Source organism: Pagrus pagrus (genome assembly GCF_965226575.1).
Source record: "Pagrus pagrus genome assembly, chromosome: 8".
Lineage (NCBI taxonomy): Eukaryota > Metazoa > Chordata > Actinopteri > Spariformes > Sparidae > Pagrus > Pagrus pagrus.
The window spans coordinates 33597794-33623685 of record NC_140192.1 but is presented as its reverse complement, the minus strand read 5'-3'; the positions used below and the strand labels follow the sequence as shown (position 1 = coordinate 33623685).

General features: G+C 42.3%; 1 protein-coding gene across 5 annotated transcripts in view; it reads left to right on the top strand.

The window, feature by feature from the left end:
* Nucleotides 1-25892, top strand: part of tjp2b (tight junction protein 2b (zona occludens 2)) — a 193172-nt gene that overhangs the window by 126513 nt on the left and 40767 nt on the right. For 4 of the 5 annotated variants that reach the window (XM_084360968.1, XM_084360970.1, XM_084360966.1 and 1 more), the window contains exons 8-14: nucleotides 1303-1408; nucleotides 1817-1935; nucleotides 4523-4586; nucleotides 9575-9725; nucleotides 10495-10603; nucleotides 21830-22049; nucleotides 23611-23795. In XM_084360968.1, coding sequence (XP_084217094.1) covers nucleotides 1303-1408; nucleotides 1817-1935; nucleotides 4523-4586; nucleotides 9575-9725; nucleotides 10495-10603; nucleotides 21830-22049; nucleotides 23611-23795 — 954 coding nt within the window. The remainder of the gene's footprint in view (nucleotides 1-1302; nucleotides 1409-1816; nucleotides 1936-4522; nucleotides 4587-9574; nucleotides 9726-10494; nucleotides 10604-21829; nucleotides 22050-23610; nucleotides 23796-25892) is intronic. The other variant, XM_084360967.1, reaches the window with a different exon arrangement.

Below are 25892 nucleotides of genomic sequence, written 5' to 3'. Positions count from 1 at the left end.
GTTAGTTGTAATGGCTGTATTTCTGAGTATTTCCCATCAACACACCATCCAAATTTGGTGCTGTGACAGAAATCTGAATGATGGATGTTGCTTCTGACCTGCCCATATAAGGTTTGAGAAAATATCTTCATATTTCATTTTCTCCCATCCGTCTCTCACATTGTCTTCTCTCTTCCATTTCAATGTCTCGCTCTTGTTCTGCCAAACTCCATCACCTCTGTACAACCCTGCATGCCAAAGTCTCTCTAACACTAATCAAACAATTAACATGTACTAGATCGTACCTGGTGATACACGGCTGTCCCTTTTTGGCCTTTAACTGCTGTTAAATTAAAGGTAAAATGATCTGCTTGGAAGTGACGGAATATGACAATCCTAATCAGAGTGACAGAGTTGTTGGCTGTTAAGGGGTCTGTCATGGCGTGTTGCTTTCAGGGGGACAGATGTAATGCCACTGTTTTATTCTCTCTCCTCATAGTCCTCCTCTCTTCTCTAGTCCTCATATGTTTCTTTTTTTCTGGTTTCTTGGTGTATTCGTTTCTGTTAACGCTTCATCCTCCCTCCGTCTCTTCAGAGCAGTCTATTGAGTGCCACACTCTGACAGATAAAAGCAGCCAAATCAAAGACTCTGCCACCCGTGTTCATTTAAATGAAGTTTTTAAAAAATCACTTGGACTGAATCAAGGCCAGGTGGTCTCTGTGGACAACAGGGCTGTGTGTAAGCACCTTCAACCTGCCTGTTTCTCTGTTATAAAGCACGACTGATGCTCACATGAGGCCAGAGCTCATGGGAGCATCCATAATGCTGGTCCCATGAATCTTTAAAGCAGTTCAGTCATTTGAGTTCAGTAATTCCCGCGTTGAACAAGATTAGTCTGTCTTCTTTAGCGCCTCAGTATGTATTAATTTCACAAACATGGTAACATGATGCAACATCCAATGACGTGTTTGAAGGCTAATCAGTGGCTGCCTGGAAAGAAGGAAAATAATCTGAAAACTGGATGTTTTTACAAAAATCTGAACAATTATGTTATTTTCCTCTAATTTCTTGACTATGAATCTGGTGTGTTGCACTAGCTGCTTTTATCTGTGTACTGAGCTGTGGCACCACAGTTGTCCTGATAATATCTAAAAACGTCCTGTTCCAGCCGGTAATTAGCTGCTGTCAGGGCTTCCTGAGGCAACAATTCTGTACTGCTAGTGGTGGTGGTTGCATGTGGGCTGGACAGGGGGCACTAGCTTTAAAAAGGCCTGTGTGTCTAACTGAAATGTCTATCTGTTTGTCTGTCTTCTGTCTGTCAGACATATCAGAGATGGAGTCATACCACTCATATTCTCCTCCAGAGGAGAGGAGGTCCCGCCAGTCTGACCTGTCCTCCCACTCTTCTAATGAAAGAGACAACCCCAGGTAGGATGGATGGAAGCTCGGATGGATGAGTCATAAACAAGAATATTCAAGTCTCAAAAACTGACACAACTGACGTCCAATTTGGTTATAAGGACTTAACTATAAGTGACTTAACACTAACATGCTCTCAAGGACTAGGATATTGATTCAAGACTTGCTTTAGCAGGACTCAACTGAAGTTATCAAATACAGTCCTATATAGTCCCATATAGTTCTTATTTCTTTCCTAAAATGTTTGTGAGGTCACACTGTAATCTTTTCCACCTGAGTGAATTTAGCATACTGGGCCTACATAAGGCAGTACCATGTAGTCTCTCATGCTGTTTGTGTGCGCCTCCACCTTGTCCACTAAGTAAGGTGTAATGCCTGCCAACAAGGTGTGTGTGTGTGTGTGTATGTGATTAACAGGGAAGAACCTGTGAGGACAGCCAAGATGTCTGCCATGGCATCCCCATTCAGAGTACCTGAAGACCCGCAGGCCTCAGCTGAGCTGGACAAAGACACACTACACACTGAGGAGCCTCCAGGTTATCACTCACCACACCACGGCAAATACCAGACACACAATCATAATATATCTTATCGAACTGAGTAACAGACAACACACCAATTTGTGACTCAACAAAGACAGATATACCGTAACATCTTAAAACTGCTTTAACTGATTTTGTGGTCATTTTGGGCCAGCGGAGATCAGCTGCAAACACAATATCTGACATGTTATCAGATTATAAAGCTCATATAAACAAGCTTTAAGCTAACAAATTGCCTACTTACACTTGCAGTGATCACAAATCAACACTAGCACTTGTTTTGAGTTGTGTAAGGAAGCCCTAAAGGGCCATGCATTCATACATTTTATTTCCTCCGTTTTCCTGTGATACCGAGTTAATTTCATTTGTTTTCTCAAGATCTCGAGTTATTATCTTGAAATAACAACTGCTGTTTTCCCGAGATAACGGGATAATTTTCTTGAGATCTCGAGATAACGAGATAACAAAACTTTTAACTATTTTGTTTTCCCGAGATAACGATATTATTAATTCGAGATCTCATCATTAACTACATAGCTGGACAGCTATGTAGTTAACGACAACATCAGGCTCACTTAGATTGCGCCGCCGATATAGCTGAGGCCTTGCTAACTGTCTTTTAGATTATGCACACTAATGTGTATATTATCTGTAATAGCAAGGCATAATGCTATTTCAGCCTGTGTCAGGCCTTGATTGAAAAGATATGCGACGTGGTGATTGATATGCTCCTGCTCCTCTGACATTGCTACAGTGAATGATGTTTCCTGCAATGATTTAATATACTACACTATCGTTTTGTTTCTCAAGATCTCGAGAAAATTATCCCGTTATCTCGGGAAAACGGCAGTTGTTATTTTGAGATAATAACTCGAGATCTCGAGAAAACAAATGAAATGAACTCGTTATCACGGGAAAACGGAGGAAATAAAATGTATGAATGCATGGCCCTTTAGGGCTTCCATAGTTGTGTTTCAGTTCAGCTGATTAATTTAAAAGATAAGTTTTACCCAAAGTCATATCTACTCACCCCCATGCTGATGGAAATCCAGGTTCAGTTTCAGGAGAAGACATTGTTTTACAAAGTAAAAAAAACAACTGAAAAAAAAGCTATGTAAAATGCCTTCATATGTAATTCAACTCTCCAGAGGCCCCAAGATCCCAAATGTATTTGAAGAGACTGTATTTACACCCTTTAAAGCTCATATCTTCATTGTAGCTGCTAAGCTTAAAGCACCCTGTCTGAAGTGAATGCATAAGCTTGACTGCCTGTTGAGGGCGTAAATAACGTCTTTTCAAATCATTTTAGGATCTAAGGGCTTTGGGAGACTCGGATTAAGACCAACCAGCCCTATGGAGCCATTTTATGGTTGTTGGTTTTTTCTGTTTTTGGGGGTTTTATTAAACATTTTTTAAGTCCCCAGCTACTTCAGTTGTTTAGAAGAATGCTCCATTCTGGAGCTTTGCTTAGCTCTCATTAATAATTAAAAAACAAAAGACACCATGCATACAGGCCTGTTGGCCGCATGGCCAAGCAGGGGGGCTACACCATGGAGAGCCCAAAAGGGTGATCAGCAAAAGCCGAGAGCCAGGACAAGAACCAGAACGGACAAGAGAATGAGCCAAAAAAGCCCTAAATAGCCCAAAAGAGAAGAGCAGACAACATGTTTTATAGTCTAGGGACATGTTTTGGAAGAAAGAGGAACTTTGGCACTCTTTTACTGATTACTAATTAATTCCTTTGTGAGAACTAGCCTTTGCTTAAATAGGAGTAATTTGATTGATTTGACTTAAAAATATTTTAATTATACGTGCTGGCAAATTAGAAAGCTCACTCGTAGTAACATAACAAATAAACATGTTCTTATCTGTAACTTAGTATTATATAACAGACACATCTAAAATAATAAATGATAATAGAACTCAAATCATAAGTAAATCATACTGGCTAACCTCAAATACACTCATCTTCTACTGGCATTTCCTTGTATCATTGTGTTAGTAACTCTTAAAATTATTTTTTACAAATTGTATAGCAGGTTTGTATCCTGTCAATTAGCAGATTTTGAAGCAGAGTTAGCGCTTCATAATATCAAAATGATTACATGTTCTGAAACACAAGATATATATATGTGCACATTTATGTAGATAGGTAGTGACCATTTCAGACATTTAGGGTGAGGGAAGTAGAGGAGCAGGGTGAAACACACAGGAATGTTGGTCACCCCACAATTTACAGCCCTAGAGAGGTCTAATTGTCCATCTATGTGGATGTGATCTCTGTCTGAAGAGCAAACAAACCCTTTATTCTCCCAAAGGGAGATTTCTCAGATCTGTTCCTTGTCTTTCTTGACATCCTTCCTGCTTAAGGTCAGTGGTCATTGGGTCTGTGTGTGTCTCTGTGCTGGCAGAGAGCCTCACGATTAAAGCATCACAACGTTAGTGAAATCATTTAGTTTATTTGTTTATTCCTGTGTTCGGTCTACTACACGTCATTATACATTTATTTACAACCTGAAATGTTGTTGCCAGTTGTAAACATATAAGATGTTAACAACACTCTTCATGATTTTATCTACAGCAGCTGTAACAGCCACGCCCAAGATTCTCCTACGACCAAGTCCAGAAGATGAAAAAATATACGGGCGAGTTTTTTTTTCTCTCATCACAGTTCCATATACTTCAAACTTTTTAATGTGTTATTTTTCATTCTTTTCATATTTCATTCATAATCTCATAAAAACATATTCATATGAGAACATAATGTACACAAGTCCCTCAATGAATTAATGCCTTCACATCCCAGCATACATAAATCCACCCCTACCAACATTTATTGTATGAACTTGGTTGATTAAATTGCAGCACAGACTTGAAGCTGATAGTCCTCACATTGCAGTGAGTCTGCCTATTTTTGTGATGCTCTCTGAAACACACAGGAATAGAAAGGTCATTTCACTAAGAATGTACAGTATGCTGCGTGTCTCTGTGCACTGAATGCATTTGAGTTTAATGACATTATGGCTTGAGCCTGACCCTCGATATTTAGTGCTGCAACCACTGCCTTCAGCTTGAATCACTACTGTATGGTAAGAATCCAATTAAAACATGAATGAAGTTGATTTCAGCTCCCGGTTGACATAATGACATGACACATAAAGACCTCCTACAAAAGTCAATGGCAGCATGTAATATTATCATTTCCACCGCATACCTTTCTAGAGTGTAGAAGGTCAAATCATTACTGTGCAGCTGTGTTCACCCTGCTGTGTGTCCCACTTTTGTGCCAGGCACCAGCTGTACAGAATTGCTAATTGCTATACACGTAACTGTTTTTGCAGTTAGTATAAGAATGCTATAGATTCAGTGGGGAGATGTGTGTGAGCTGCGAGTTTGCTAAGGTCCACAAGCTCTCTTAGCTACTTTAGTTTAATCAATAAACAAATTAAACTCACAAAATGTCAAGAAGTTAGATAATCTTTTACCTATTTTCTTTATTAAAGAGAAAAATACAAAAAAATACATGTTTACATATGTAAACACGGTTTTATGAATAAAAGTGATACCAAATTATGTCACGCACCCACACACTCTCACTCTTTCTACCGACTGGGAAGGCAGGACCAACCCTTACTGTCGAGTGACAACAAGTGGTTACAGGTTCACTTTCATCCCTAAAGCAGTGTTTACATACGCAAACATTTGTTTTATTTTATATCAGTGAACCTGTAACAATGTGACAACCGTATACCAAATCAGTCATGAGGAGAGTGAGTTGGCACCACATATAAGGTAGAATAAGCCATACAAAGGAGGATGCAACCACATCTTTGTAAAACAACAGAACACAAAGTGAGTTCAAGCATTTTATTGCCAGCAAACAAAAGGTAAAAAAAAAAAAAAAAGAGTGACCACAGGTCAATGGCAAACGAAAAATGCATCCTGGAGCATGAGCCCATGGTGGACAACTGGAATGTATAAACAGTAAAGGGCCCAGACAGGGCAACAAATGAAAAACTCAACCATGACCCCAAGAACCGAAGCTGGGACAGCGGATGAAGCCAGGTTCAGATGATAAAACCTGGTGAAAATAGATAAGGAAGTCCAACCAGCTGCATCAAGCACTTCTTCCAAGGATGTGCCGCGAAGCAGTGCCCATAACACAGCCATTCCCCTTGTAGAATGCACCACAATCCTTGAAGGGGGATCCATTCCCACATATACATAAGCGAGGGCAATTAGATCCACTAACCAATGGGCCAGACACTACTTTAAATTAGGCTTACCCAATGTGGATACTAGCCTGTCTGAAGTGCGGAAGGACTTTGTGCAGTCAACATAGAGCCTGAGGGCCCTCACAGGACCCAAGTTGTGAAGTGTCTCAGCCTCTGTAGAAAGATGTGGCTGGAAATAGAAGACCTCCAGGACCAGAGGCCTGGGGACAAAATTCCTGGCTGAAAAACGAAGGCAGATCATTCTGTCTCCTTCCACAAACCTGAGACATGCAGCATCCACAAAGAGTGCGACCCAATTCACACCCTCGTTTGGATTATGCAATAGCGAATAGGAAAACAGTCTTCCAACAAAGAAGCCGAAGGTCAAGACTGGACAGCCGCTCAAAAGTGGGCAGACAAAGGGCTCTGAGAACCACCCGGAGATCACAGGAGGGCAGCAGAGGCTTTTGGAATGGGCAAGTCCGTCTCATTCCTTTTAAAAGTTGTGCAGCCAGGAGATGTGCTCCTGGAGACAAGCCACCACACTTCTCATAAACAGCAGAGTCTGCTGCAAGGTAACCCCTGAGAGTTGATACTGCCCGACCCAGGGAAAAGAGGTGCGAGAATTACCGAGATGTGGCAAGCCAAGGGATCCTCCCCCTTAGCATGACACCAGTTGCTAAATACCCTCCACTTGACACTGTACTGCAGCCGAGTGGAAGGGGCCCATGAGGCCTGAAAGGCGTCCATCACCTCCCTGTCTAGGCCAAGTGAGTGCAAATGCTGCCGTTCAAGGGCCATACATACAAGCCTCAGGGTCCGGGGCTCCGGGTGGCAAATCGTGCCCTGCAAGTCCCATCTGACTGGAAGCCACCATGAGTGGCACTCCAGCATCTCGTGGACCTCTGCCATCCACGGTATCTGTGGCCAATTTGGTGCCACCAAGAGTACCCTGGCGCAAAGTAGCCTCACCTTCCTGAGTAAAACCAGCAGGAGAGGAAGTGGAGGGAATGCATACAGTCTTATATGAGGCCATCAAAGGCTTAGGGCGTCTGTCCTCAAATGGGCCACGCATTGATCTCCACTGAGGACAGTGACTGTTCTCTGCTGTCACGAAAAGATCTAACTCCACCTGGCCGAAGCAAAACCATATCTGGCCCACAAGTCAAGTGGGCTGTCATGGTGGCCATGTCCAGAACGAGCCCCAAATACTCGACTGACCTGGCTGGGACCACGTGGCTCTTTTCTGCATTTTTATAAGTGTGGCCAAGTGTGCCAACAAAGCACCCAAGCTGCCCTGTGCCAGGCCAGCCAGCAGTGCACAGGTCGGGCCCACCTTTGTCATGCCATCAAGGCCGTGCTCTGCAGCACCATGCAGGATGCTGAGTGCAGAGCGGGGTGCAGTAGCCTCCCTGAGCCCAAGACTTGCAGATTTCTGACATAATCCTGGTTCACCGGCAGAGGGGCTTGCCACTAGATTCTGAGGATCCTGGTCTAGTACAGAGGCTCTTGGCGGAGAAGGCGGCAGAGGTAGCCTGCTGGAGAGAGCAGGCCCTCAACAGAAAAATCACCAGACTCGAGGCAGTCCTTACCCACCAGAGAGTCAGCGTCAATTTCATCTTCCTCATTGTAAACATCCATGTGCCCGAAGGAGCCACAGCCAGAGCTGTAGGTTTTATCTAGATTGCCTGAGGCAGCAAGGGGTACAGCATCAGGATGAGGAGGCACATATGGAGGAGCCTGCCGTGGCATATCCAACAGGCAGTGCTGAGTTGCAGCCATGCATTCAATGGTCTTACGCACATCGTCCAACTGCCTTTGCATGAGATCCACTCTTGGATCACACATCCGGTCCTGCTCAGTCCACTTACACTCCTTACTGGACTTCGTCCCTCCAGCCAGAGCACCCGAACTTGGGGGAACTAGCTGGTCAGGTGGCACAACATCCTCCGGGACACTGTTCCTCTCATCACTCCCCTGCTCCATACTCTCTGCACATCAGGGAAAACACAATGTGTCTCTCACCAAACAATCTGGAGAGTAAAATAAGACAAGCACATACAGCAATTTAACAGTAAATACAAACATGCAAATTATGCAAGTTATTAAAATTCAAGCAGCACAGTCTATATGTGGACAGCATTGCTGTGTCAGAATCATTGAAGATAAAAAGAAGAGAAAAAGGCAAACCTTAGAATCAATTGTAGACATGGGTGCAATAACACTCCAGATTCATTGGTGGTGACAGCGCACCGAATTGTGGGTGCCCAACACCTTCCGCCGAAGAAGATGACTGTCAGTCAACAGCAAAAACAGCTGAGCAGAAGCTGCACTCCGGTACTACGGAGCAACAACCAAAACAACATTAAAACATTTGGTTAATTTTATAGAATAAAAATGCTCTATGTTTTTAGTTAAAGGCTCGGTAGTGCAGCTTATTTTTGGCAATATTGGGCAAAAACTTCCATAATAACCTTGGGGATAATGTAAATGAAGTGATGTGAGAGAAGAACAGACCTCTGCGCCTCCTCTAGGCTCTGTTTTCAGCCTGCAAAGAATCTGGCCCGTGACGGAAGACTTTGACCAATCACAGAGCAGCTGAGAGAGCGGGCCCTGTGATTGGCTGTTCTACTAAAGCAGATGCGCGTTCACGTCTCTTCGGTGGAAACCCAGTCTGCAGCAATGGCGGATAACCGGACAGGAAAGATTGCGATTCCACGGTTGGAAACACCCGCTTTCAGTGCAAAACAATCTAAGAAGAGGATTGGTTGTGTGGGCTGATTTACCATGTAAACAGCCAGTTGACAGCGGCTACCAATAACGTATTGTCGGAAGTTGCTAATACGTTAGCCTTCTGCTAACCGTAGCCAAAGGCATACGGCTGCTGCTAATACAAGATCAAGTTTATGTTGCTACGTTAGATTCACTAACACATCGCGACCGTCTTATGAACTAATTCAGCACGGTTCAGTATTGCCTCTTGTCGACATGGGGGTAAGGCATTTTATCCCAGAAGTATAGCTACAAATGATTTGTGTGTGTGTGTTTGTGTGTACGTGTATGAAGTGCGTGCATCAGATGCCCGTGCTTGTCTGGTGGGAGGAGCTCGGGTCAGAGCTGAGGAGATGAGACCCGTGTAGACTCAACGATCACCTTTTTTCTAGGATTGCTGCCTACCGAGCCTTTAATGTTTTCTGGTGTAGTTTTATCTCCAAGTCTGTATGCTGTAGCTCAAAAAAGTAGGCTCGGACAACAACAAGAAGACTAGGTAAACTTTATCTACATAGAACTTTCCCAACAGATAGAAAACCCAACAGAAACCCATAGTCCACCACTTTCTAATCCTTTGGTTGGGAACACCAACCTTTGACTGTTTGTTGTTGTGTTGTTAATGGCAGCATGTATTTCCCATCCTGCAGGCCGAACACAGTAATGGTGAATTTCCAAAAGGGAGACAGTGTCGGGCTGAGGCTGGCAGGAGGAAATGATGTTGGCATCTTCATCGCGAGTGTTCAAGAGGGCAGTCCTGCTGAAGATGAGGGCCTGCGTGTAGGAGACCAAATCCTAAAGGTAGCCAAGTCTGGGGAACAGCACCTCCATTGCGAAACCCCTCCATCCCGACACACCCCACTCCGACACACCGCTGTTCCGAATCCGACTTTCAAGTTCCAATTACTTCCCAATATGGTTAGGGTTAGGGGTTAGGGTCAGGGGTACCACAATAGCCTTTTCGGAATAGCGGGGTCTTTAGAAAAAATGGGAAACCATGCCATTACGATGAATGGAAGTCTATTTTCGGAACAGCGGGGTTTCGGAAAAGCGGGGTGTAACCCCAAGTCTGATAATTTGCTATCCCTTTTTGACATACACACAATTGAAAACATATATTAAGTGTTTTACCTCATAATTCTATAGATTTCTGTAAACGCATGGTTATTCTGAAATGGATGCCAGCAAATTTTTCGAACAAGTTGGGACCGGAGCAACAAAAAATTTGTGGAATGAGCCAAAAACACCTGTTTGGAACATTAACAGGTAAACAGGTTAATTGGTAACAGGTGATAGCATCATGATTGGGTATGAAAGCGGCTTCCTGGAAAGGCTCAATCATCCAGAAGCAAAGGTGTGGGTGAGGTTCACCACAAACAAATTATTGTATAAAGGATATTACTACATGGGCTCAGGAACCATTCGTAAAACTGTGGTTGCTAAACAGTTCATTTGTAAATGACTGCATTGTTTTGCATGTTTTTATTCTCAACATTCTTAAAATGTGGGATGAATATTATCTTCATAGCAAACAGTCATAACTATTATACTCTTTCTTTGTGTCCTGCAGGTGAACAATGTTGATTTTCAAGGTGTAGTGAGAGAGGAAGCAGTACTCTTCCTGTTGGAGATTCCTAAAGGGGAAGTGGTCACTATCCTGGCCCAGAGCAAACCTGACGGTAACAAATTTCCTCCAGAGACACCAAACACACAGATGTATAATCAGAATTACATTTCTCACTTTAATAAAACATTTATCAAAAACACTAACTAACTTTTTTACTAAAAAGGAACAGTGTGGCATTCAGTACCATCAATTGGCCAAATTTCCCATTTTGCTACAACATTTTTTACTGTCTTTAAATCAGATTATCGTAAGATTTAATTTAAAAATAACTTTCATGTTCCTCAAAGGGTGAGCCCTTCTTATTTTCTGTCCTATATAAACTTTCTCTTTTCACCTCTTCAGACCAAAATGTTCCTCAGATATCTCATAATTTAAGTGATTATATGGATTGCCATAAAGCTGACTGGGCATATTCATGCTCCCAGTCTTTTCGTGTTGAGTTGTATTGACCAATTACTTTTGATGCAGAGAAACAGTCCATGTGGAGAGCAAAAAAGGCATAACGTATTGGCCAAAATGTAATCTCAGAACCCATTGGTTATCGCCTGATGATGATTTAGCTTTTTATTAGCTTTTTTAGTATACATCTGCATTAATAGATTGGTTGTGGACATCGTCTCTCAACTTATCCGATCCATCCATCCATCTTTCTTTCAGCTTATCTGGGGTAAGCAGGGTATTCCAGAAGTCCCTCTCCCCAGCTATGCTTTGCAGCTCCTCCTAGAGGATCCCGAGGCGTTGTTTTCATTATCCGAATATCCGCTAGCTTCACCGGGAGCTTTGAAACATTTGCAGTCGCCAGACAATGGCTGATGGATTTTGAGATTGGGCATTGACTAATGCCCCGTTCAGACCAAATGCAATGAAAATATTTGCATCACGTTACTCACTCAAGTTTGATCGTGGAATTATTATATTTTCAGTCACATCTACTCGCATGACACAATAAAAATAACCAGGGATGTGCAGCACATCGGTATGAACCCAAAACAAAGAGATTTCTCTGCCATCTGACTGCAATAAATCAATCAAAAGGATGCCAAAATAACAACATCATAATGCCACCTTGTAAAAAGCCTGAATTAATGCTTCGTCAGGTTCACCTAAGCCTGGAGCAGTGATGGAATGTGCCCTAACGAGCTAGTTAGAATGAAGTGTTAATCAAAGTCATTTCAATTCAAAACATGTGGAAACTTAGTATACCAAAGTACTTTACTACAATAATGTGCCAGCTGTCACACTCACAGGTCAAAATCATAGTCTGACTTCCGGTGCGACGCCATGTAAGGAGGACACAGGTGACAGAGCTTGACACCAGACACCTGTTAATAAGGCTTCTGCTCGACTTCATAACCGCATTTTCACGGCGTTTATGACTGTCAAAGTTTCCAGGTAACAGATACAACTGTCTAAACCGAGTTCAACGAGTCAAAACACCGCCATACCTGACACACGCGGGACCACTAAGCAAGCTAACGATAGCTCCCAGGCTACCTCGACCCAGAGTACCGCTAAGCCTTCCTCTGACCAAGTTATGATTAACGTCATACAAGCCATAAGCGATCTGAAAAACGAACTAATTGCCAAGATCGACCAGAAGGCAAAGGCACAGAGTACGGAACTACGCACTCAAATTGAGGTCCTGCAGAGTGAGTTTAAGAAGGCTAACGAGCTAGCCGAGTCCCGCTGTGCAGTGCAACAGGAGGTGACTTGGATGAAGAAGGAGATCATAACGCTGAAAGATAGAGCCGAGGATTTGGAAGCAAGGTCGCGGCGATGCAACATACGGGTGGTCGGAGTGAGAGAGGGTCGGGAGAGCGGGAAACAGCCTGCTCAGTTCATCGCTGACATGCTGCGGGAGTTACTACAGCTGGACAAGACACCGGTTTTGGACCGGGCCCATCGTGCCCTGAGAAGCAAGTCAACGCAGGACAACCAGCCACCAAGGGCTTTCATTGCGAGATGCCATTACTTTCAGGAGAAGGAAGAGATTTTGAGGAAGGCTGTGAAGCTGCGGCAACTTAAAACGAGCGACGGGGACACAGTTCGTGTTTTGCCAGACTTCACCCAGGCTGTCACCAGACAACGATCAGCTTTCAACGAGGTGCGCAACCTGTTGCGCTCCTGCAAGGGCATCTGCTTTGGGCTGTGGTACCCCGCGGATCTCAGGATCACTTTGGAAGATGGGACCCGCATGAGCTTCAAAGATCCCGACAAAGCCAAAACGTATGTGCTGGAAAAACTGGTTACTGCGGCCAACTGATGCCACCTTGGTGAGATCGCATCCACTTCTTTACATGCAGGCTACTGTATGTATGACACAAGCTGCACTGATACTGACATTATATAGCCAAGACTAACATGTAACATGTCGGTCATTTATGTCAGCTCTAATATGTATACAGCCTCTCTTGTAACATACAGGCTGGATCATTATTGCTTTTTTTTTTTTCTCTATCCTGGTTGATCTGATCATTCATTATGACATTACCTCCTTTAATTTGAGCATTGGACCAAAGGTTGGCGGCTCTTTTTTGTATTTGTTTTTTTCTCTACAATCAGAGTTTTTCTCTCTCATCTTTTTCTTTAAATGCATATAATAGAAGTGTGCAAGCAGCCACTGTCATTTTGCTTTGGACCCATATGAATATTCATTGCTACAGCATTATTTTTTGTAGAGGTCTGACTTGGTCTACTTCATGCGGTTTATTTTTTGGAAGAGCTATTATAATTGTTCACAAATAGTTCTGGTTATAGCTCTGATGCGCATGGTAAGCTAGTTAGTAGAGTATAGTTTGGAAGTTACTACTGAAAAGAACAGAACTTGTGTTCTGCACTGTTAACTGTTCAGTTAGGTGTTCAAACTTATTGTCTTCTATGTTTGTCTATGTGTATGTATACCTTACCCTCTCCCCCACCCTTCCCTCACTCTCCTGTGTTGTGCAGCGCAGAAACATAATTGACCCACTGAAAAATGGCAGCAACTAATATTAAAAATAGACAGGGTGCTGTCACGAAGATAGCCAGCTGGAATGTCCGTGGTCTTAATAATTTAATAAAACGCGAGAAGGTTTTTTCCCATTTGTCAAAACTGAAAACTGAAATAGTTTTTTTACAGGGACCCATTTACTAAATAATGACCAGTACAGGCTTTGCCGGGGGCAGTTTACTCAGGTGTTTCATTCAGATTTCAATTGCAAAAGCCAAGGTGTGGCCATTCTGCTCCACAGAAATGTACAGTTTGTCAAATCCCATGTCATAAGTGATAGAAATGGCCGCTATATCATTGTTCAAGGAAAATTGTATGGTATACCAGTGGTGCTAGTCAATATTTACGCCCCGAATTGGGACAATGTTCAATTTTCACTGCTCTTTTCTCATCACTCCCAGACCTAAATTCGCATAAATTAATACTGGGTGGCGACCTCAACTGTGCCTTAAACATCAAGCTAGATCGCTCCGAACAAACAGGAACACTGAGCAGGTCTGCAGGTTATATAAACTCCTTTTTACAGACATATAAGATATTAGATGCCTGGAGGTTCAAAAACCCAACATCCCGTAAATACTCCTTTTTCTCACCTGCCCATCAGTCCTATTCGAGAATAGATTATTTTCTTCTGGATGAACAGCTGATTCCCCTACTTGAGTCAATTGAATATGAGACCATGGTCATTTCGGACCATTGCCCGGTGGTAATGGTTATCAGCTTTCCTGACAACATAGCCCCTCAGCGAACATGGCGTTTTAACCCTCGCCTCCTGTCTAATCAAGATTTTGTAAAATACATATCCAATCATATTGATCTATTTATGGAAACCAATAAAGACATAGTCACAGTTAAGTAAAGGCTGCCTATGGGAAACGCTAAAAGCCTATCTAAGGGGAATAATAATATCCTATACTGCCAGTGCCAACAAAAAGAATGCAAAACGTCTTTCAGAAATAGAGATGAGGATCTGCGCTATTGATCAGGAACATTCATCGACACCCTCTGAAAATCTCTACCGGGAAAGAATTTCACTCCAAACTGAATATGTCATTATAATGACTGACCGTGCCGAGGATTTACATCGAAAATCACGTCTAAACTACTATGAATCCGGAGAACGCGCTAGCAAGCTCTTAAGTCATCAGCTTAGACAGTCTGCGGCGACAAGCTTCATTACTGAAATTGGATTAGATAACGGCGGTAGCACCACAGAACAAAAAAGTATTAATAAACAATTTCGAGAATTCTACAAAAACTTATATAAATCTGAAGCAGGTGACGACACTCTGATTACAGATTTTTCAATAATTTAAATATGCCGTCTCTAGACCAGGACAGTATCAACGCACTTGAGAAACCACTAACACAGGCTGAAATTGAAAGGGCCATTAAATCATCCAAATCTGGGAAGTCGCCCGGCCCTGACGGCTACCCTATTGAATTTTATAAAGCCTTTTCTGTTAAACTGGAGCCACTTTTATGCGAAGTATACGAAGAAGCCTTCCAAAGGAAAACTCTACCCTTAACGATGACGCAGGCAACTATATCTGTTCTTCTCAAAAAGGGTAAAGATCCGCTAAAATGTGACTCTTACCGACCAATCAGCTTAATCTGCTCTGATTATAAAATCTTGACAAAGACCCTTTCAGCGAGGCTTGAACCAACCATACACAATATAATCCACAGAGATCAGACAGGCTTTATGACTGGCAGGCATCTAGCTGGCAATTTACGTCGCCTCTTTAACATACTATATATGCCAAGCGACAGTCACACGCAAGAGGTACTAATATCATTAGATGCACACAAAGCCTTTGACAGGGTGGAGTACAATTATTTATTTGCAGCTCTTAGAAAGTTTGGGTTTGGACAGAAATTTTGTAGCTGGGTAAATCTTTTGTATTCTAATCCACAGGCTTCTGTACGCACAAATAACCTTATATCAGACTATTTTCCGATTTTCAGGGGTACAAGACAAGGGTGTCCCCTGTCACCCCTATTGTTCAATATCGCTGCTGAGCCTCTGGCTGTCTCCTTGAGGGAAAATACCAGCTTATTGGGCATAGACCGATGCAGCCTCAACCATAAACTCTCATTATACTGTGATGATCTCCTTTTGTACCTTTCACACCCAGATACATCTATACCAGTTGCATTAGACCTTATTACTACATTTGGAGTAATTTCTGGTTACAAAATAAACTTTTCAAAGAGCCTAATTTTTCCTATAAGTGTGGCTGCAAAGCAGAGGCCTCTTGACATGTTCCCCTTTAAGATTACATATGACTCCTTTAAATACCTAGGTGTACATGTTACTGAGAGATTCAAGGATCTTTTTAAAAATAACTTTAAGGTGGAACTGGACAGAACTAAACAAGACTTGACAAGATGGTCGTCCCTTCCATTATCGTTGGCAGGAAGAATTATCTAACATAAAATGGCTATAATGCCACGATTCTTATTTCTTTTTCAGACGATCCCCACATTTATTCCTAAAGCATTCTTTACTGAAATTAATAAATACATATCCACCTTCATATGGAACAGAACTGTGCCACGAATTAGGCGAACTTTTCTAGAGAGGCCCAGGGAAAATGGGGGTTTAGCATTACCAAACTTAATGCACTATTACTGGGCAGCTAACCTTCATGCCCTTTCATATTGGACATCTAACATCCCTGAACATGAGGCACCAGTATGGTTACTTATGGAACAACACTCTAGCTCCCCCAACTCACTGGCTGCCTTGGTGTGTGCTCCGATGCCGATTAGCAAGCGCTATCACACAAATAATCCAATAATTGGGAACTCCCTCCGAATCTGGTCACAATTCAGAGTGCATTTTGGACATAAGAAACCGATTCTATTAAGTCCTATCCTTGCCAACCCCTTTTTTCCTCCCTCTCTCATAGATCCAGCATTTAAGCTGTGGAAAAGTAAGAGGTCTCATATGTGTAAAGGATTTCTTTAAAGATGGCCTTTTTATTTCATTTGACTATCTAAAGGTACGTTTCGACATTCCAAACACCCATTTCTTCAGATATCTACAGATTCGAAATTACACTAAGACATGCTTTTCATCTTCCCTAGTAGCCATAGAGGAAGATTGGATCCATGATTGTGTTAGCAGGGATCCACAAACAAAAGGCTTTGTTTCATTTGTATATGATACAATCCAAAATGTAGCTGCTCCTTCACTTCACCATTTAAAAACCAAATGAGAGGAGGATCTTAATCTGCAGATACCGGATGTGACCTGGCAACTGGCAATAAGTCGAGTGAATGCATCATCTATCTGTATCAGACATGGTCTAATTCAGTTTAAGATATATCACAGGCTTCACCTTTCCCGGAGCAGACTGGCTAAGCTATACGCCAATGTAGATCCAAGATGTGAAAGATGTCACCAGGTGGAGGCCACCCTTGGCCACATGTTCTGGTCGAGTGTTGAGCTCCTTCTGGCTGTCTGTCTTTGATGGCATCTCCTATGTTTGTAAGAAAAGGATCAGCCCCAATCCAATTATGGCAATATTTGGTGCCTAATCGGAAGGGATCACACTCTCAGCAAATCAAGCAAGTATGGTTGCTTTTGTCACACTTCTTGCCAGGAAATTCATTCTTGTTAATTGGAAAAGCCCTAATGCTCCAACACATGAACGTTGGCTTGAGGAAGTACTCGCACATTTGAAGCTGGAGAAATTGAGATACTCCTCTCAAGGCTGTACTCAGAAATTCCAATGTTTTGTTTTGTTTTTTTTGTTTGTTTTGTATTTATCTATTTTATTTTTCCTTCAGTTGGTGTGTGGTCGTATATCAAATCAAATCAAATCAAATTTTACTTGTATAGCCCAAATTCATAAATCACAGTTTGCCTCAGAGGGCTTTACAATCTGTACAGAGACGACACCCTCTGTCCTTCGACCCTCGATTCGAGTGAGGAAAAACTTGCCCCAAAAAAAGGCCCTTTTAACAGGGAAAAAAAAATGCGGAAGAAACCTCAGGAAGAGCCACAGAGGAGGGATCCCTCTCCCAGGACGGACAGACGTGCAATAGATGTCGCATGTACAGAGCAGATCAACGAGATCACAATGTATACAATTATAATGGATGGTTGACAGGAATGAAAGTACATAAAGATGTATTACAGCAATAATAATGAAATGCACATGGAAATGTGATTACTAGTGATAACAGCAGTAGTGATTAATGGTAAGGATGGTATGTAGTAATGCATTACAATAATAGTAGTGGAACGTATGTAACAGAGATATGACTAATATTAGCAACAGTAGTGGTGGGTGACAGGCAGGGTCGTGTCAGTAGGCGCATCCACGATCAGGCAGGCTCACAGCAGTAGGCGCATCCACGATCAGGCAGGGCCATAGCAGTGGGCGCATCCTTGATCAGGCAGGGCCATAGCAGTGGGCGCATCCATGATCCACGACCCGGGCGCGGCCAGGATCCAAGGGAGCCTGTAGGACTAGAAAGCACAAGGACTCCGGGGAAGAAGTAAGTCAGTGACATGCAGAGATGGGGCATGTATACAGGCATAATGTATACAGATGGAGAGGAGAGGAGAGGAGAGGAGAGGATAGGGGAGGAGAGAGACGCTCAGTGTGTCATTTGTCCCCCGGACTGGGCCTATAGCAGCATAACTAAGAGCTGGCCCAGCCCTAACTATAAGCTCTATCGAAGAGGAAGGTCTTAAGTCTACTCTTAAAGGTAGAGAGGGTGTCCGCCTCCCGGACCAAAACAGGAAGATGGTTCCACAGAAGAGGAGCTTGATAACTGAAGGCTCTGGCTCCCATTCTACTTTTGGAGACTTTAGGAACTACAAGTAATCCTGCGTTCTGGGAGCGTAATGCTCTAGTTGGGTAATAGGGTAGTATGAGCTCCTGGATATATGTACGTAATAATTGTTGAATTGTTGAATTGAAAATTGAAAATTCAATAAAAAATATTTGAATATCAAAATCATAGTCTCTCTCTCACCCCATCTACTCCTAATGTCTCCATTTAATGAGGGAGGTACCAGCCTGGTCCCCCACGGCTTCTGCTTGTAGACCAGATCAGGCAAGTTTTGGTTCAAGCAACTGTGACATTCACGGTCATGTGCACACTGACAGATCCACTCAAGAACACATCAGGTTTGAGAGAGCAACACAAACTGTGTTATGTATAATAAGCACGTTGGCCCCTTGCGCTTGTGGCTCTGAAGAAAAAAAAAGCTCTGGTCTTTTCATTGAAAAGATCTATTTATAAGCAAAACACTTCAGAAAATGAAGGATAGCGCTGACCTGACATGAGGCTGTATGACTCTTCACTGTCCAGCACTGTGAAGAGGACATTTAAGGCTTTCAAATACAGTTGGCAGGTCCTAATAATAAATGCTAGTTGTTTAAATTAAAAATGTAAGGTTTGGGCTGATGGATGGTGCCATCATCCATTGTCAATGGCTGACAGTCACCAACTTCTGAGCTTTGTACCATCATGATTTAAAAGCCCACCCACCCTAGAGTAGGGTGTCCCCTCAGAGTTACAGGAGTTGTTGCTCTGTGTGACATGGGATGATGAAAAGAAGTTTGTTACTGCCTAATGCACTGATGTTTCATCTCCGCGTCGTGCTTATTATTTTCTTATTAAACCCGCCTCAGCACATCCTCATACCTACATAACTGAACGCGTCTCCCAATTCAACAGACCATTGCAGCACAACAGCAACACTGGTACTGGACCTTCCTCATGTAGTCCCCATATGTAAATGTCAAATTAGGAAGCGTTTACAGGAGCCTGGAGTGGGCTGTAGTATGTTTACATGCAACAATCAAACAATATGTACATTTTGTTTTGATTGTGCAAATAAGACTCTAAATGTGAGCATGTAAGTTATTTCTTGACTTTAGACAATAGTGCATGTAACAAAATAATCTAAACTGGAAGATCACATGTTAGTTATTTTGTGTTGATGAAGGTTCTCAGTCATCCAGGTCATAGTAATTCTAAATTCTGTATCGTAGGCAACTGGACTTGTTTCAGTTTCTTAAAGACATTTCACCTCTCATCCAAAAAGGTTCTTCAGTTCGAACTAACTGGAGGGGAGTTAATGTGTGCCTCATGTGTGCCTTCATGTGTGCCTTCATGGCTAGGTCACCTAGCTAGGTCACCCAGCCCTAGCAACCCACATGAAGGCTGGTTGGGTCAATGACCCACAAGTAGCCCTAAAGACTCTGAAACTCAGAGCTCACACGTGTCCTTAATGATTCTGGATGGACACTCCCACACAGAGTTTAAGAAGCCTCTTGGATGAGAGGTGAAACGTCTTCAAGAAACGTCTCCCGTTAACCCTGACATCAAGTTTAAATCTACATGATACAACCATAGCAATTCCAGTCACTGATGAAGACCGTAAGATGCAGCTGAAAACCTTGAAAAAGCTGGTAAGGGGGTCTTAAGTTGGAAGTTGTTGTTTTCTTTTTTTTGCATCACATAATACTGAAATACTCATTACAGCTGAGCCCACAGTATGAGAGAGTTGGACAGTATCAACAACATATTGACAGTTACCAACTCTTGGAGCTCTGGTGCTACAAATCAGGAAAGTGCTCAGTCAATGACATTTAAGATATCTTTGCAAAAGTTACATTTTAGGTCAGGAGGTCCCAAAATAATTAAAATTCATCCTCTGGGCATCATGAATATTCATACCAAATTAAATACTAATGTGCCCTGCAGTTATATTAATTCCCATCTTTAACCCCACCTCTCGTGGGAAGATTCTACATAAATGCATGCTTACATGCTCACAGACAAGTTGAGTCGTGCTGTTGTCTTCATTGTTGTACAACCACCATTGGAATGTGTTAAATGCATTTCCTTCCTGTAGAAGATATTAAATATAAGTTCCATGTTTAGTAAGTAGTAAGTATTTTACTGTATATCCTGCATTGTTTACACCACCACCTGGATCAGTGAATGGTGTGAAACCTTTGGCAGGAATGTGTATAAAACAGATACCCACTCGGAAAAAAACTAAACATATTGCTTCTCAATAAACTAATAAACTCAAAAGGGAAGTTTTAATGGAAATGCTGCATGAAACATTTCAAAGAAAATAAACTGATGATCAGTGCCAACGCAGTTTGCTGGTCTAGCTTCCTCCACCTCCTCCATTTAGGGTATTTTGTGTTGTTGATTTAACTCAGATTTAATGTTCATGTCTGTGTTTATTAATCTTTAGAATCTTTGTTCCTGCTTAGAATCATTAAGAGATCCCGCAAGCAGCAGAGCCAAATATAACTGTAAAACCACTTGCCATAATGGTCAATGGTCTGAGCCTCATTCTAACTTAACATTTTACACCTCTATGCACCATTCAAGGGAAATACTGGAAGTAGATGAGTCGCCATTACTGCAATGGAGTCTCCTTACAATATCAGCACGTTTTGAATGCAAGCTGTCCTAAGAAGTGAACAATTTTCTATTCCTAACTTTACTTTCTGTTATGTTACTTCTGACAATGATGTCTATAAAATCAGGACGAACCTGTTCAGTTCTCAGCTGCTCCTAGAATAGTTGAAAAAATTCAACTTTGGAAAAAATAAAATGAAAAAAAAAATACTGTGTGCCCCTGTTTGAGACTTTTCATAGATTCACGGATCACCACCCGTCACTGTCAGCAGGCAGCAGCATACACTGATGATACGTATCCACAAGATCCATCGTCTTTATGATTCCCATTGTAAGAAGCCATGCGATGCATTCTGGTAGCACTGCATGTGATTAGAAAAATGGTTGCCAGCTTGTCATTTGCCAAAAATTGAGGTCTAGGCTACTTCATTCTAATCAAGGTCGTCAAGCATGGCCCACCGCCCCTGAAAACTTATGTCAAACTGAAAAAAAACCTAACGTTTGGTGAGTTCCAATGATGACAGATTCAGAAACTGCAGGGCTTATTGGCCTAAGTGGTCTTCAGAAACACATTTCAGTGAACTATTTTTGTGATATAAGAGTTTCCAAATTAGCTGCCACATTGGTCCAGTTTGAAATTCCGAAGCAGACAGCCCACGAGTGGCGTTCATCCAATTAGGTGCAGCCGCTGAGTGTTTGCAAGGGTGTAGCCTGTGTTGTTGTCACTACAATTTGCCACAGCAGTAAGAGCGGCAACACTAGCTGGTGACACAAATCTATTGCTGGATTCTTCTATTGCTCTTCTTTTTCTACATCCTTCTTTCTCTCACTGTTTTTAATGCCTTATTCTCTTTATCTCTCAATTTTTGGGTTTTCTAGTCTATAATGATATCTTGGTGTCGGGGCGTGGAGACTCCTTTTTCATCCGGACCCACTTTGAGTATGAGAGGGAGACACCTCAGAGCCTAGCCTTCAGCCGGGGGGACATCTTCAAGGTGGTGGACACACTCTATGACGGCAAACTCGGCAATTGGCTGGCAATCCGTGTTGGCAAGGACAAGCAGCTGCTGGAGAAGGGCATCATCCCCAACAAAAGCAGGTAGGGCCATTAGCCAGTCCCTTTTAATGCGCCTACAAAGCTTATGAAGCTGTCCTTCAGAGGGCTAAAGGCCTCAGTGTGTTTCAGAGGAAATGCCATAAAATTGTAAATGCAGCAATTACCTGCCTGATTCATCATGTCGAGACTGCAAAGACCTGCAAAAACACAGTTGAAAAAGGTGTTGAAAAACTGTCCATAACGTATAAGAAGCATTAAAAAAGCACATCATATAACTAAAATTACACTCATTCAACAAGACAGCAAGGTGGCATGGCTTCGGGACCAGTACCACGTAGGCACAACAGGTGTGACTGCTCGCTGGGATTTAAATACTTCCTGTCAACATTCGCAGTTTGTGTGAACAGATTATATTTTTCTTTCCAATCTCTATCAAAATTCTCTGGGACTGCTGTAAATGTACTTGAATGTGTGGGATCTCTGACAAACCCTGTGAGCTGTCCTCTACCACAGACCTGGTTATCTAAAAAAAAAAAAGGTTTGTCACATTAGACACCTGTCCAGCCAACCATTATTTCACTCATCCTTCATTTCCTCTCTTATCTTTTCCCCCATCAACACTCTTCCCTGTTTCATCCGACCTCTTTTCAGATGTATTATCTTCTTCTCTGCCGTCCTCGCTGTCATCTGACTGCTCCTTCTCCTCGACATTATGCATGCTCTTTGACTACAGTGTCCCTCCTGTACTCTGAATCTCTCTCATTAACAAGTCGTCTTGCACAGTATGAGGAAGAAAGAAACACAGCACTGCTGCACTCCAGCTACATTACACTAATTGGCCCAGGAGGGTTACTGTAATTACAGGTCCACAGCCCAGAGGCTGAGTAAATTAATGGTGTGAGACAACACATGTCCCAGTTGTATGCTTTGTAAGGATTTTTGTGTGTTTTGAGTGTAACATTCATGCACACTGTGAATAATAAGTGTGTACCTTAAAATCCCTGCATGCTGAATTTGCTCAAGTAAAGGCTAAGTAAAGGTAAGGCTTTCCAATCTCCTGCCCAGCACGTTTCCCATAGTCTGTACATTGTCGATAACTCAACCCCCCCAGCACAGACTGGAAATGCCTTAATCATTGCAATCTGAAACCAGGTGATTCAAGGTAACACTGTAGAAAATGGGGTTACCTGAAAAGTGAAGACATGATGTGCAATAATGGTACAGAAACAGACCATGAACCACTTACTACACTTCTTAAACAGCCAAAAAGCTTAAACCAGATGAAATTAAAGCCTGAATAATAAGTTTAGCGTGAGACACGTGTGAGAATTAAGCAGTGATCTGCAGCTCAAACCAAACATTTCAGAAGGTAGATTTATGAGAGGGAGCAGTGATAAATCTATTTAAAGTACTTTGTCTAGGTTAGAAGCATCCCAGGTGAGACTGTCACATTCAGATTCAGACATTTCAGATCTGTAAAAAGGAATAGTGGTTTTTTTAAGAATAGTTTGATGCACTACAGAGTTCTCAGTGTTTTTATACATGAACATGTATATGAATAATGAATACAGTAGATTAGTGACAGGTGTATTTGTCTTTTCAGAGCGGAGCAGATGGCCAGTGTCCAGAGCGCCCATAAAGCTGTCGCAGGCGATCGCGCTGAATTCTGGAGGTTGCGAGGCCATCGGTCTCTGAAGAGGAAAGACCTGAGGAAAAGCAAAGAAAACCTGTGCAGCCAGACCCTGGCCACCCGCTTCCCAGCATACGAACGAGTGGTGCTCCGAGAAGGTGGGTGGAGCACATGCTTCAGACGGATTGTCTTTACCTATGTTTAGGAAAATACTGTGAAACAATAGGTACACAGCAGTATACATGATTTGTATGAGTTACACCTGAAACCTCATGTTTGTTACTGTTTTTAAATGGGTCATTCCACCAACTCACCTAAAATCACAAACTTTCCAAGGTCATGTCATGGATTTTCTTGAAAAATTAAAATTGAAATTTCTATTAAATTAATGTCCTTGTAAATCCATGTAAATGCTATAGCTGTAGAATATACTTTTTAAGTAACTAATTTTTGAAGTTTGGCCCTCAGAGCTAAATTTCAGCATTTTTGTGATTCTTTGTATTCTGAACCTCACTAATCGCTTATTTTTCACTGGATTGAGTTGAAATCTGAACTTTGAGGGGGCCTGAGGATCATTTACAACATGTATTCATGTAAATAGTTGTTGCTGAATGGTTACAGTGATCAAATTTATAACAGGAAGGGATTTTTTACCAGAATGAAAATAATTCAAAAATTCATATCTCCACTAGTTCAAATTCAAAAAATCAAATCAAATCAAATTTTATTTGTATAGCCCAAATTCACAAATCAAAGTTTGCCTCAGAGGGCTTTACAATCTGTACAGAGACGACACCCTCTGTCCTTCGACCCTCGATTCGAGTGAGGAAAAATTGCCCCCAAAAAAAACCCTTTTAACAGGGAAAAAAAAATGCGGAAGAAACCTCAGGAAGAGCCGCAGAGGAGGGATCCCTCTACCAGGACGGACAGACGTGCAATAGATGTCGCATGTACAGAGCAGATCAACGAGATCACAATGTATACAATTATAATGGATGGTTGACAGGAATGAAAGTACATAAAGAGGTATTACAGCAATAATAATGAAATGCACATGGAAATGTGATTACTAGTGATAACAGCAGTAGTGATTAATGGTAAGGATGGTATGTAGTAATGCATTACAATAATAGTAGTGGAACGTATGTAACAGAGATATGACTAATATTAGCGACAGTAGTGGTGGGTGTCAGGCAGGGCCATAGCAGTAGGCGCATCCACGATCCACGACCCGGGCGCGGCCAGGATCCATGGGAGCCTGTAGGACTAGAAAGCACAAGGACTCCGGGGAAGAAGTGAAGTCAGTGACATGCAGAGATGGGGCATGTATACAGGCATAATGTATACAGATGGAGAGGAGAGGAGGAGAGAGAAGCTCAGTGTGTCATTTGTCCCCCGGACTAGGCCTATAGCAGCATAACTAAGAGCTGGTCCAAGACAGGCCTGGGCCAGCCCTAACTATAAGCTATATCGAAGAGGAAGGTCTTAAGTCTACTCTTAAAGGTAGAGAGGGTGTCCGCCTCCCGGACCAAAACAGGAAGATGGTTCCACAGAAGAGGAGCTTGATAACTGAAGGCTCTGGCTCCCATTCTGCTTTTGGAGACTTTAGGAACTACAAGTAATCCTGCATTCTGGGAGCGTAATGCTCTAGTTGGGTGATAGGGTAGTACGAGCTCCTGGACATATGATGGTGCCTGACCATTAACAGTTTTTTAGGTGAGCAGAAGGATTTTAAACTCTATTCTTGATTTTACAGGGAGCCAGTGCAGAGAGGCCAATACAGGAGTAATATGATCTCTTTTCTTAGTTCCTGTCAGTACACGTGCTGCAGCATTCTGGACCAGCTGGAGACTCTTTAGAGACTTGTTAGGGCAGCCTGATAATAGAGAATTACAATAGTCCAGCCTGGAAGTAACAAATGCATGGACTAGCTTTTCTGCGTCTTTTTGAGACAGGATGGGCCTGATTTTTGCAATGTTACGTAGATGAAAAAATGCAGACCTTGGAATTTGTTTTATGTGGGAGTTGAAGGACATATCTTGATCAAAGATAACTCCCAGATTCCTGACGGTGGTGCTGGAGGCCAAGTTAATGCCATCCAAACTAGCTATATCATTAGATAATGCATCTCTAAGGTGTTTAGGACCAAGTACTATAACTTCGGTTTTATCTGAATTTAACAGCAGAAAATTGCAGGTCATCCAGGTCTTAATGTCCTTGAGACATGCATGGAGTTTAGTAAGCTGATTAGTTTC